Source organism: Felis catus, chromosome E2 (genome assembly GCF_018350175.1).
Source record: "Felis catus isolate Fca126 chromosome E2, F.catus_Fca126_mat1.0, whole genome shotgun sequence".
Classification (NCBI taxonomy): domain Eukaryota; kingdom Metazoa; phylum Chordata; class Mammalia; order Carnivora; family Felidae; genus Felis; species Felis catus.
Genome location: NC_058382.1, coordinates 4,201,583 through 4,214,929, shown reverse-complemented (window position 1 = coordinate 4,214,929; position 13,347 = coordinate 4,201,583). Strand labels below are relative to the sequence as shown.

The following is a 13,347-nucleotide window of genomic DNA, read 5'->3' as shown; positions in this document are numbered from 1 at the left end:
AAACCACAAATGTGCAAAAGAAAATGGGTGAATTCCTGTATTTACTGGAGGTAGGCTGAAGTTCTCTCTCTCTCTCTCTCTCTCTTCTTTTATTTTTAATGTTTTTTAATGTTTATTTTTGAGAGAGTGAGAGCAGGGGAGGGGCAGAGAGAGAGGGAGACACAGAATCCAAAGCAGGCTCCATCCAGACTCTGAGCTGTCAGCACAGCTCAAAACCGACTGTGCCACCCAGGTGCCCCAAGGAAGTTTTCTAAGTATGACTCAAAATCAACAAGCCATAAAAGCTTCATTAAAAAGGAAGGGAATTGAGGGACGCCTGGCTGGTGCAGTCGGTTAAGTGTCCAACTTGGGCTCAGGTCATGATCTCATGGTTTGTGGGTTCGAGCCCCGCATTGGGCTCTGTGCTGGTAGGAACCTGGAGCCTGCTTCAGATTCTATGTCTCCCTCTCTCTGTCCCCTCCCCCGCTTGTGCTCTGTCTCTCTCTGTCTCTCAAAAAATTAATAAATGCTGGAAAAAATTTAGAAAAAAAAAAAGGAAATTGTGACACATATTATAACAGGAGTGAAGCTGGAGGAAAGACTCAGTGAAATAAGCCTTTAGATCAAGGACGTGATGATTCTACTTCTGTGAGGTACTCGGGTTGTCACATTCCTGGTGACCGATGGTGGAATGGTGGGCGCCAGGGGTTGGGGGGAGGGGAAATGGGGGCTGCTGTTTAATGGGGACAGAGATTTAATTTTGCACGATGAAAAGAGGTCTGGAATTTGGTTGCACAATAATGTGAGGGACCGAACTAACATACTGAACCATACACTTAAAAATGGCTGCGATGGTTTTATGTAGCTTTTGCCACAACTAAAAATAAGTAAATTTTTAAAAACCTTACATGCCTGGGGTGCCTGGGTGGCTGAGTCGGTTAAGCGTCCAGCTTCGGCTCAGGTCATGGTCTCATGGATCGAGGGTTTGTGCCCTGGGTTAGGCTCTGTGTTGACAGCTCAGAGCCTGGAGCCTGCTTCGGATTCTGTGTCTCCCCCTCTCTCTCAAAAATAAACATTAAAAAAAAAATGTTTTTTTTTAAAAAAGAAGGAGAAACAGACTGAAATCTGCTAGGAACAGGGTCACTCCCCACAACCTTCTATGACCGGGTTTATTATATTTCGACATTACAGATAAGAACACTGGAGATTCAGAAAATCTGGAGCAAAACCCAACTTTATTTGCAAATTGACCACCCCAGTATGCAGACAGTTTCTTCTTATGGGAAAATTAACATGGCAGATTGGGTCCAGAGGGCTCTGGTTTCCGCAGGGTTTTTTTTCCTACCAGGGAAAAGAACACAGAGGACTGAATGTTTCTAACCCGTACATTCGGGTGTGGAAGCACACCCGAAGGGAAACGGGGGTGAGAAGAGAAGGTGGAGGGATCCCCTGTGAATTCGGTGTGACCTACAGCGGTAACTGTTGAAATCTATGGGCTTAACCATCCTGACGGCTTTTGGGAACCTCTAGCCTGCTCCTGTGGTATAGGGATAGCCTTCATCGGGACCAGCTAGCAGGATGCAGGGAGGCAGAGTGGTTCCGTACAGGACCAGCTAGCAAGCAGGGGGCTCCGGCTAGCCATCAGACAGGGAGAGATACTGATAAAGGCAACTGAACGTGTTGGAACTCTCCTCCAGACACCCATAGGCTTCCATGACCTGGCTTATGTCATAAGGGGCAGAGGACAAGGCGGGGACTGTAGCCACCAGCCTGTCCAGCTCAGGATCACCCTGTGGAGAAGCCCCATCTGGGTTCCCGGTGCCTGGCCCTGAGCCATCAGAAACTCTGGGGAGAACAGGCCGCCTGTGGGAAAGGCGTCTGGGTGCCCTGGGTCTGTTCCTCTGGGCTGCAGGGGTGGGGGCTGGGATCCCGGCTTCTTGGTCTTTCTGGATGCTCTTTCTCCATTTAACCCGGCGGTTCTTAAACCAAACCTGTGGAGAAGACAGAGGACACGGATTCCAGAAATTGATCCTTTATCTTCCTTGGAGAGCAGGTTCTTGGCGGGGAGGGGGCTTCTGCCCACTGTATCTGAGGCGGGGTAGGAGCCGTGTCTCACCCGTGGCCAGGGTGGCGAGGATGGAGAAAGAAGAAGAAAGAAGGGAACAAGGCAGGGCTTGGACCCCAGAGCAGGAGTGGGGAGGCAGCGGCCATATGCCGTGAGCTCTCTGTGGGATAAAGGGTCAGGACTTCAGAGGACAGAATAGAGTATGGAGTCTGGCCTCAGAGTCCTTGAGAAGTGTCTTTGGTAGTCTTTGGGAAAGATTCACACAAAAAAAGGAGCATTCCAGGGGCCTTTGGATGGCTCAGGCATTTAAGCATCCAGTTTCGGCTCAGGTCATGATCTTAACGGTTTGTGCATTCAAGCCCCAAGTCAGGCTCTGTGCTGACAGCTCAGAGCCTGGAGCCTGCTTTGGATTCTGTGTCTCCCTCCCTGTCTCAGCCCCTCCCATGCTTGTGTGCTCTGTCTCTCTCTCTCTCAAAATAAATAAATAAACTTAAAAAAAAAAAAAAAAGGCATTCCAGAAGGGATCTGATATGCCCTTGGTGTGATTCTAGCTGGAGACCTCTGGCTGGTTTCTTATTTGCACCCTCACCGAGCAAGCCCCAGGGACAAGCCTCAGCAAACAGTGGCCCTTCTTCTCTTTGGGGCTTTGTGGAAGGCACAGTTTAGGACAAGTGCTCCACACTTAGAGAGAGTTCCATCTTTACAACTTAGCGGGCTTGAACCTAGGGAAGCTACCTTGCCATTCTGAGCCTCCGTTTATCTCCTGTGTCAATGGGTCTGTTTCTGAGGGTGAAAACACAGAACGTGTCTAGCACAGGAGTCAGGTTATTAACACTTGCTCCCTAAAGGGAAGATTAGTCGTGATTATTTGGTCATGGGGCAGAGAGAAGGGAGAGGGAGGGAGCAGGCATGCAGGAGAAGGATCTGGGGAGCACGCCCCCCTCCAGAGGGTCAGACCTGCACCACGGTGTATTGTAAGTGAATCTTTGAGGCCAGCAACTCCTGGGTGACATAATCTGGGAACTGAGTGAGGCTAAACAGAGCCTCCAGTTCCGCCTTCTGATGAGAGGTGAACGAGGTACGCTCTCGGCTTCTCCTCTTTGGTTTGGCTGTGGAGAGGGGGACGTTTGGTTAGCCCGCACCTGCCATGTCTCCATGCACCATGATCACAGACTCTAGAATGCAGTCTGTCCCCTTACTGTCCCTGTCCCCTTACTGTCCCAGCTGTTTGCCCTGGGACTTTGTTTTCCACTCAGCTCTGACTCCCTTGAAAATCTGTTCTAAACAAGAGAAGACCAGGCCCCACCCCCACCCCGGGCGGTTCAGTCAGTTAGGCACCTGACTCTTGATTTTGGCTCAGGTCATGATCTCATGGTTTCGTGGGTTCAAGCCCCATGTTGGGCTACTGACAGTGGAGCCTTGTTGGGATATTTCTCTCCTCTCTCCTGTCTCTTTCTCTCTGTCTCTCAAAATAAATAAACTTAAGAAAGCAAGAGAGAAGACCAGTTTTTGAGTGCTCTGTCTACTTTCTGTCTCCCACTGCTGGAAATTGGCATCCTTTTTGCTTCTTTAGAGGCTATAGTTTGTTCTTTTTGATTCAAGAAAGCAGTGTCTTCTAGATGTCTCACTATCCCCTGTTTATTTTAAAAAAAATTTTTTTAACATTTATTTATTTTTGAGAGACAGACTGAGTACAAGCAGTGGTGGGGGGTGGGGGGAGGGCAGAGAGAGAGGGAGACACAGAATTGGAAGCATGCTGCAGGCTCCAAGTTGTCAGTGCAGAGCCTGATGCGGAGCTCGATCCCACGAACCATGAGATCATGACCCGAGCCAAAATCAAGAGTTGGGCATTCAACCGACTGGCCCGCCCAGGCGCTCTTTTTTACCAAATTTGGCCCAACAAAAAGTTTAGACTCTGAGACTTTATTAAGCTCAAAAGAAAATTAAATAATCACAGTTCCACCCAAACTATGACATGGGGGATAAAATGGGTACAGTCTACTAATTTTTAAGGAAAGATAATTCCACGATCTAATAAATTATTCCAGGTGAAACAAGGGGATAACTTCCCAACTGGTGTTGGGAACCCATCACCTTCAGTGGTGTGCTCGAGTCGGCTCATACTGGCTGGCGAACCTCTATGCATTGGCAGCTTGAAATCCACCACTTTTGAAGTATTTTGGGGAGAGACAGCATGAACGGAGAAGGGGCAAAGAGAGAGGAAGACACAGAATCCAAAGCAGGCTCTAGGCTCTGAGCTGTCAGCACAGAGCCCAATGTGGGGCTCGAACTCATGGACTGTGAAATCATGACCTGAGTCAAAGTCGGACGCTCAACAGACTGAGCCACCCAGGCACCCCTCGAAGTATTTAAATCACTGTAGTTGGCAAATACAAATTAGGGCCCCTCGTGGCCACCTCCAGCTTACCTGCCCTCTGGTCCGCCATTTCTGCTTGGCTATTGGGGAGTCGTTGTTCAGGTGTGCTGTTCTCAAACGTTCTCTGAGTGGGAACAGAAGGGGTGTAAATCCAACCATGCCCTTCCTACATTTCTCCAGACCCACCCTGCCTCTTCTGAAAGGCCACTCCCTCACTCAATCCACTCAATAAAAGCTTCCAGAGCCCAGTGTAAAGAACACTGGGGTGCAATGGGGCCCCAGCCAATGGCCGCATTAGTAAGACCCCAGGACAGTAGGGGAACAGTAAGTGCATATATAAAGAAAAGACCAGTTTGGCTGGATTTTGTCATGATACTGGCATGATATGAAATATTTTTATGGGACTAATTCTGGAAATATTTTTGGGCGTCACAACTGAGTGGGGAGGAGGAGAGAAATACTGACTTCCAGAAGGTAGAAGACAGAGATGCTATTAAGCATCCTACAATGTACAGAACAGCCCCCTACAACAGAAAATTATCCAGTCCCCGACGTCAGTAGTGCCTGGGATGTGAAACCGTCATCGATTCAGATCTTTTTGCCAATATTTAAATTTGAAGTATTTCCTACATTACCTCTGCATCTATCGAAAGTTGTGTCATATTGTTAGCAATGAACCTGCTACGTCGATGATCATCACATACACTTTATAATACAAAACCAGTCCTGGGTTGCTAAGGTCCGCATCCCCCCTTGCCCACCGTCAGTCATTTGTTAATATTAAATTGCTGTTTTTGTTAATCATCGTTGATCTGGACCAAAATTTTGCTTAATTGATTTCACATCTGCGTTAAGAAATGTGTCTGCCCATAATTTTCTTTTTCATAATATTATTTTTTATTTTTTTTCTTCATAATATTTTTAAAATTTGACGTCCAGGTGACTCCAGGCTCATGAATTTTTGTGATTTTTCTTTCTTTTTCAATCAGTGACACTATCTAGCTATCGTGAGGATTAGGAAAGGGGTAGGTGAGCTGAGGGGAGCCTTTGCTATATTGTGGCCTCAATTATTTTTAGAAGTGCAAGGTCTGAGTTCAATTCAGTTAGTTAAGTACTTCAAGAATTGACAACCCACAGCCCATTGGCCAAAGTTGATGTTGGTCCTTTGTTTACATTCTATAGTCTGGTCTGCAAAACAGAAAATATTAACTATCTGCCCCCTTACAGAAAAAGTTTGGTGATCCCCTGGTCGACTTCATTATAGGTCAGTCAATGGGGTCATTGTTTTTCTTCCTTTTCTTTCCTTTTTTTTTTTAAATATCTTTCCGGAAAATTGTCCAATTTTTCTGTTTTTGCATTTATTAGCCAAAAAATTTTATATTCCTTTTCATACTTTATTTTAAGTTTATTTATTTTGAGGGGAGAGAGCATGAGCAGGGGCAGGGGGAGAGAGAGAAGGAGAGAGAGAATCCCAAGCAGGCTCCACCCTTGTCAGCACAGAGCCGGAAACAGGGCTCAAACCCACAAACTGTGAGATCATTACCTGAGCCAAAATCAAGAGTTGGACACTTAACTGACTGAGCCACCCAGATGCCTCAAATTTTCATATTTTATTTTTAATAGTCTTTAACACATCTCTTTACATACCTCTATTTTTTAAAAATTTGATTTATATATTTTTTTTCTAATATGTTTTTTGGTGCCTTTTTCTATGTTCTTGTTCAGTATTTAGTAGCCCTCAAAGAGCTCATTTTATTCATCCTTTTTTTTCTTTTTTTAGTGTGAGCATTCTCATATTTAATAGCATCTTTAAAATAAGTGTCACCACCTGGTTCCAAAATGAAATCTGTAAATAGTAATATAAGTTTGAATGAGGCAAGTGTATGTTTGCAAGGCTCATTGGACCGAAGGAATCTCTTTGGCAGGTGACCTTGTAGGACTGAGGGATTTTTGTTTATCAGAGGCTGTGAGATCTCTGTAAGGAAACCACAGTTTCTCTCCAGGTCCCTTGGATACCCCTTTTGATCTGTCCCAGTGAAGCTATTGGTTTACTTGTTTTTTTTTTTAATGTAAGTTCTGTACCCATTGTGGACCTTGAATTCACAACCCCAAGATCAAGACTTGCATGCTCTACTGACTGAGCCAGCCAGGCGCCCCTTTGTTTTCCTTAAGACATCCTCATACCTTTTAGTAAAATCTTCAAAGCAGATTCGTAGTTTATTATGAAGTCTGACGAGTTGGGGGTCACTAGCTATTTCAGATAGAATCACCTGGGCAACTTCCACCAGCCCCTGATTACCTACAGATCCCTAGGGTGCCGTCTGAAATATTTTGGGGTCTGCTGGATCCTACTGGGTTGCAGGGTTGCAACCCAGGGTTGCAAATACCTACTGTTGTGTTTTCTGCATATCTTCAGTACCAGCTTTGGTTGGATTAAGATGATCTCCTCTTTGTGAATGACACCGATCCTTGTCTTAACATAAGGAAAGGGAGGAGAATGGTCAGAATGGGGCTTCTGTTTGAATTGTTCTGGAAGTTCCCCACGGCCATGACCGTCTGAAGGGAAGGGTATATGGTAAAGATCATAACTGTCATCAAAATCTGTGATTCTGTCCTTCATCCCATGTGTCAGAGTATGGCTCCATTTGGGTAATCCAGATACATGCTTCATTAGGATCTAATCTGAGTAATCCTTGGTGACTTCCACCACAGGCTCTCCAGATGTCCACAAAGTCGCTGCACTCTGTGAGAGATCTCTGCACATGCGTTTATTGCAGGCTCCGTGCCGTCCAAAAATCCCAAACTTGGTGCCAAAAAGACCAACACGAAAACAGGAACTCTCTATTGTGCTCTTTTACTTTAATTTCTGTTCTTATTTTATCACTGCCTACTTTCCCATTTTAGTCATCACTCCTATGTCTTTGGGTTTATAAAAGCTTTAGGGGTGCCTGGGTGGCTCAGTTGGCTCAGCATCTGACTTTGGCTCAGGTCATGATCTCGCGGTCCGTGAGTTCGAGCCCCACGTCAGTCTCTGTGCTGACAGCTCAGAGCCTGGAGCCTGCTTTGGATTCTGTCTTCCTCTCTCTCTGCCCCTCCCCTGTTCATGCTCTGTCTGTCTCTGTCTCAAAAATAAATAACCATTAAAATTTTTTTTTGAGGCTTTGGCTATAAAAACTCTAAAGTACAATTACTTTGCTGTCCCATGGTCCTACATTTCTCATTTTCTTTTGGTTTCCAGGTGGATGGGGGCTCCCATCTTTGAGTTTACTCCTGTTTGTTTTTTTATTTCATTGTGTTACTTTTTTTTTTATTGTAGTAAAATATACATAGCATTTACCGTTGTTTATCATTTTTAAGTGTACAGGTCAGTGCCAACACGTACGTTCACACCTTTGTACAATGATCACCACTGTCCGTCACCAGAACTTTTTCATATTCCCAAACAAACTCTGTCCCCATTAATAAAACAATAACTTGATATTTCCCCCACACACACCCCCACACCCTGACAGTTACCATTCTACTTTCTGTCTGTATGAACTTGACCAATCTAGGTACTTTGTCTAAGTGAAATTGCACAATATTTATACTTTGGGGAGCAGCTTGCTTCACCTCAGTGTTTCACAGGACATCTTTGGGACTCATCCATATGGTCGCATGTGTCAGGATTTCCTAGCTTTTTGAGGCTAGATAATAGTCTATTCTATCGTATCTATATATCACATTTTGTTTATAAGTTCGCGCCATTGATCGCTATGTGGATTGTTTCTGTCTTTTGGCTATTGCATTTTTTTAAGTTTATTTATTTATTTTGGGAGAGAGCATGGGAGGGGTGGAGAGGGAGAGAGAGAGAGAGAGAGAGAGAGAATCCCAAGCAAGGTCCACAGTGTCAGCACAGAGCCCGATGCGGGGCTCAAACTCACCAACTGTGAGATCATGACTTGAGCTGAAACCAAGAGTCGGAAGCTTAAACGACTGAGTCACCCAGGCTCCTACCCTCCCCCCGCTTTTTTTTAGAGACAGCATGAGAGGGGTGCCTGGGTGGCTCGGTTGGTTAAGTGTTGGACTTTGGCTCAGGTCATGATCTCACCGTTCATGAGTTCAAGCCCCACATTGGGCCATCAGGCTCTGTGCTGACAGCTCAGAGCCTGAAGCCTGCTTGGGATTCCGTGTCTCCCTCTCTCTCTGTCCCTCCACCACTTGTGCTCCGTCTCTCTCTCTCTCTCTCTCTCTGTCAAAGATAAATAAACATTAAAAAAAAGAATAGAGTATGAGAAAGCAAACAGGGATAAAGGGCAGAAGGAGAGAGAGAGAGAGAGGGAGGGAGAGAATCTTAAGCAGAACCTGACTCGGGGCTCAATCCCAGGACCCTGGGATCATGTCCTGAGCCAAAATCAAGAGTCAGACGTTCAACTGACTTAGCCACACAGGAATTCTGCGTTGCATTTTTGTTATATGCATTGCTTTGGAAAATAGGGTCCATGTGATATCAATTGTGTGATGTGTTGAGGCTTCTTTAGTATGCTGTTATTTTTAGTAAGATTGACTGTATGAGGGAAGAGATTATGAATTCTGTATTCATAATCCATAATGAATGGTTACCTCTGGAGTAACCAAATTGTACTCAGTCACCTACAGAATGAGAGAGGCTGGAAAGGGGTAAAGGTAGGGGGTGCTTAGACAGGAGTCTCAAGGGAAATGTTTGATTTTTTTTCATGTTTGAAGTCCCCTTCCCATTAAGACTATTGGGGCACCTGGGTGGCTCAGTCAGTTAAGTATCCAACTTTGGCTCAGGTCATGATCTTGTGGTTCGTGGGTTCGAGCCCTGTGTCTGGCTCTGTGCTGACAGTTCAGAGCCTGGAGCCTGCCCAGATTCTGTGTCTCCCTCTCTCTCTGCCCCTCTCTTGCTCACTCTGTCTCTCCCTCTCAAAAATAAATATTTTAAATTTTTTTTAAAAGAAGAAAAGACTACTGATTATAGTTTCAATGTTAAAATATAGTTTTTGTTTGCATTGGGAAATTGTTTTCCTAGAGAGAAGCAATACCTTGATTTCCCCTGGAAATATGTTGAAAGATTGTCCGTGTTCCAGGAGGTGCCCTCTTGACCCATCTGGAGCCCTCACTTTCTTCTCTGAAAAATGAGCTACAGCCAAATGCAGAGGTACATGGTGCTGCTCCTTGGCAAAGACAGCCTCCAAGATGGGAGGCTGGCCTTCTGGGGCTCCGCTTCTCTGGTGAAAACCATTCCCTTCGTAGCAGGTAGGTAGGACATTCACTGGAGGCCAGGGGGTTGTTGGGATGGTTGTATCTTGGATTTCCAGAAGCGGGAAAGTTCCTAGGAATATGGTGAAGGAGATGCCAAATAATATGTGCTCATCCAGCATAAAGAACCAAGTTCCCCCTGGAGCCAAGTCAAGGACATAAAATTGACCTAAAGCCTGATGTGTTTCAATGCACTAAGGCCGGGGGGCGCCTGACTGTTTCAGTTGGAAGAGCATGTGACTTTTGATCTCAGAGTTTGAGCCTGACATTGAGTGTAGAGATAAAGAATGAATGAATGAATGAATGAATGAATGAATGAATGAATAAATGAATGAAGGAAGGAAGGCAAGATCTAGATCACTGGGGAAAAGATGCCATGAATTAGTGATAGAAACATAGAAATCTAAGCAAACGACCAAAAGGATGATTAACTTCAGAGAAAATGATGACGTAATGCTCCCAAAGCGAAAATAATCATAGTGTGCCAAGTTCCTCAGCAGTCATTTGAGTTTGCATACGTAGGGGTGCCTGGGTGGCTCAGTGGGTTAAGCATCCAACTTCGGCTCAGGTCATGATCTCATGCTTCGTGGGTTTGAGCCCTGCATCAGGCTCTGTGTTGACGGCTCGGAGCCTGTGGCCTGCTTCAGATTCTGTGTCCCCCTCTCTCTCCTCCACCCCTGCTTGTGCTCTGTCTCTCTCTGCCTTTCAAAAATGAATAAACATTAAAAAAATTAAAATGTGCAGGTGCCTGGGTGGCTCAGTCAGTGGAGCATGCAACTCTTGATCTCCAGGTTATGGGTTCAAGCCCCATGTTGAGGTTAAGGCTTACTCTAAAAAAAAAAAAAAAAACAAAGTAGGAACTACTTTAAGTGCTTACCTCTAACATAAGTGTTTCTAAAATAAGGTACATCCATTCTAAGGTCCTCTAGACTGCTAAAGAATGAAGAAAGCTTGACTGGATTATCTGGCAAAAAAAAAAAAATTCAAATCAACAGCAAATATTTTTTCTCTTACTTGTATTAAAAAAATTCTTTTATATTTATTTATTTATTTTGAGAGAGAGAGAGAGAGAGAGAGGTGTAGAGAGAGAAATCCAAGCAGACTCCACACTATCAGCACAGAGCCCGATGTAGGGCTCAAACTCACAAACCAAGAATCAGATGCCTAACCGACTGAGCCACCCAGGCACCCTAGCAAATATTCTTTCCACATAGAAAAACAAAAGACATTTGTAAATGTTCAGAGAAAGATCTGGCATTCCTCTGTCCCACGCGTTACCTTAAAAGAAGTGTCTAGATGAGTTTCAAGAAGTAATTTTGGGGCGCCTGGGTGGCTCAGTCGGTTAAGCATCCGACTTTGGCTCAGGTCATGATCTCATGGTCTGTGAGTTCAAGTCCCACGTCGGGCTCTGTGCTGACAGCTCAGAGCCTGTAGCCTGCTTCGAATTCTGTGTCTCCCTCTCTCTCTCTGCCCCTCCCCTGCTCATGCTCTGTCTCTGTCTCAAAAATAAATTTAAAAACATTAAAAAAAATTTTTTTAAGTTATTTTGAGTTTAAGTAACTTTCCATTCTTAAGCACTACTAAATATATTTTTTTAATGTTTATTCATTTATTTGAGGTGGGGGAGGGGCAAAGAGAGAGACACAGAAAACAGGCTCCAGGCTCTGAGCTGTCAGCATAGAGCCCAACGCAGGACTCAAACCCAAGAGCCGTGAGATCATGACCTGAGCTGAAGTCAGACACTTAACTGACTCAGTCACCCAGGGGCCCCCCAAAGACATGTTTAAATAAAGCAAACTTTAAGTATAAATTTTATCATGTTCTATATCTTGTTTAGCAACTAATCTCCTGCTTAAAAATAAGTCTGGAACATTGGTCTATGCCAAGACTTTTAAGAGCCACAGAAACTCCAAAGTAGAAACATACTGTGATATAGGTTACCAGAACTCTGCACATGGACATTTATATTGTTTCCATGCTTTTTGCTCACATGAATCCTGGCATGAACTGAATTGTGTGTACCTCTTTGTAAATATGAGGATGCATTCTTCAAAGGTAGATTGCTAAGAATCATTTGGGGATTAAAAATAAAGACCTGCACCTCCCGTCCCAAAAAAGACTTCTTGCACACTGTTGGATGGTACACCCATTATGGACAACAGTATGGAGTTTCCTCAGAAATTAAAAAAAAATCTTGTCCTATGGGAAAACATGGATGAAACTTGAGGACATTAGGCTAAGCGAAATAAGCCAACCACAGAAGGAAAATATGGTATGAATCCACCCATGAAGCATCTAAAGCAGTCAAAATCCTAGAAACAAAATCCTAGAAACAAAGTCCAAAAGTGGTTGCCAAGGGCCAGGGGGAGGGGAGGCGTTCCTTTGGCGTGGGTATAGAGTCAGTTTTAGGAGATTAAGAAAAAGTTCCAGAGATTTGCTACACAACCATGTGAATGAACCTAACACTAACAAAGTCTACACTTAAAAAATGGTTATGGTGGCAAATTTAAAGTTACATGTTTTGGGGTGCCTGGGTGGCTCATTCAGTTAAGTGTCTGACTTTGGCTCAGGTCATGACCTCACAGTTCATGAGTTCAAGTGCCACGTCGGGCTCTGTGCTAACAGCTCAGAGCCTGGAGCCTGCTTCAGATTCTCTGTCTCCATCTGTCTGACCCTCCCTGCTCACACTGTCTCTCTCAAAAAATAAGTAAACATTAAAAAAGTTAAAATAATTAAAATAAAAAAATTAAAGTTATGTGTTTTTTCACTACATTAAAAAAAAAAAACAAACAGACCCTTGACCTTGACCATGAGGGTTGAAGTTGCATTTCTGGAATGGAACAGGACATGAAGGTCAAACTGATTTTAGCTTCTCCTTGACTCATCAGCGAAATGGAAATAATTGTTCCTACCTCAGAGTGTTCTTGTGTGGATTAAATGCATTGATAGAGTAAGAATAGTGCCCAGTGCATTTGGAGGACTATGTAAGCAGTGGGTGTTATGGGTAAGCAATGGGCGTTATGGTTGGTGGGTGAAAAGATAAGAACCAGCTACATTTTAAAGGGATGAAGATGAAGAGATAAGCAAAGACAAAAATATCAATGCCTTGTATACAAGAGTAAGGGTTTATTGCCCTGAGCCATGAGAAAGGCTCTATAGAGTAGGCAGGTAGCTAAATCTACTTAAAAATGAAAATCTTATTTATTCTGCTTCCAAAGTACCAGCCTACACAATCTCCAGGTAGCCTCGGTATTACATATTTTATATACATATAAATGTATATGTATATAAAATTTATATATATATATATAAATTTATATGTATATAAAATACATATTATATATATATGTATATAACATCCTCAGTATTAAAGGATTTTGAGATAGGGTTTTTTTTTTTTTTTTAAGATTTTAGTTTCAAGTAATGTCCACACCCAGCGTGGGCCTCCTCCTGACAGAGCCAGCCAGGTCCTCTAAGATAGACAATTTTTTTTTTTTGGACTTCATTAAAATTAAAAATGAGGGGCGCCTGGGTGGCTCAGTCGGTTGAGCGTCAGGCTTCAGCTCAGGTCATGATCTTGTGGTCTGTGAGTTCGAGCCCCGCATCAGGCTCTGTGCTGACAGCTCAGAGCCTGGAGCCTGTTTCAGATTCTGTGTCTCCCTCT

General features: G+C 44.0%; 1 protein-coding gene across 1 annotated transcript; it reads right to left on the bottom strand.

Moving 5' to 3' along the window:
• Positions 1-1,478: 1,478 nt before the first annotated feature.
• LOC105261224 (arginine-fifty homeobox) lies at positions 1,479-4,491 on the bottom strand. Its single transcript, XM_045046917.1, has 3 exons — positions 4,473-4,491; positions 3,002-3,153; positions 1,479-1,970 (listed from the first exon to the last, which is right to left on the bottom strand). The coding sequence occupies exons 1-3, from the start codon at positions 4,489-4,491 to the stop codon at positions 1,614-1,616; spliced, it is 528 nt and encodes a 175-aa protein (XP_044902852.1). The 3' UTR covers positions 1,479-1,613.
• Positions 4,492-13,347: the final 8,856 nt, after the last annotated feature.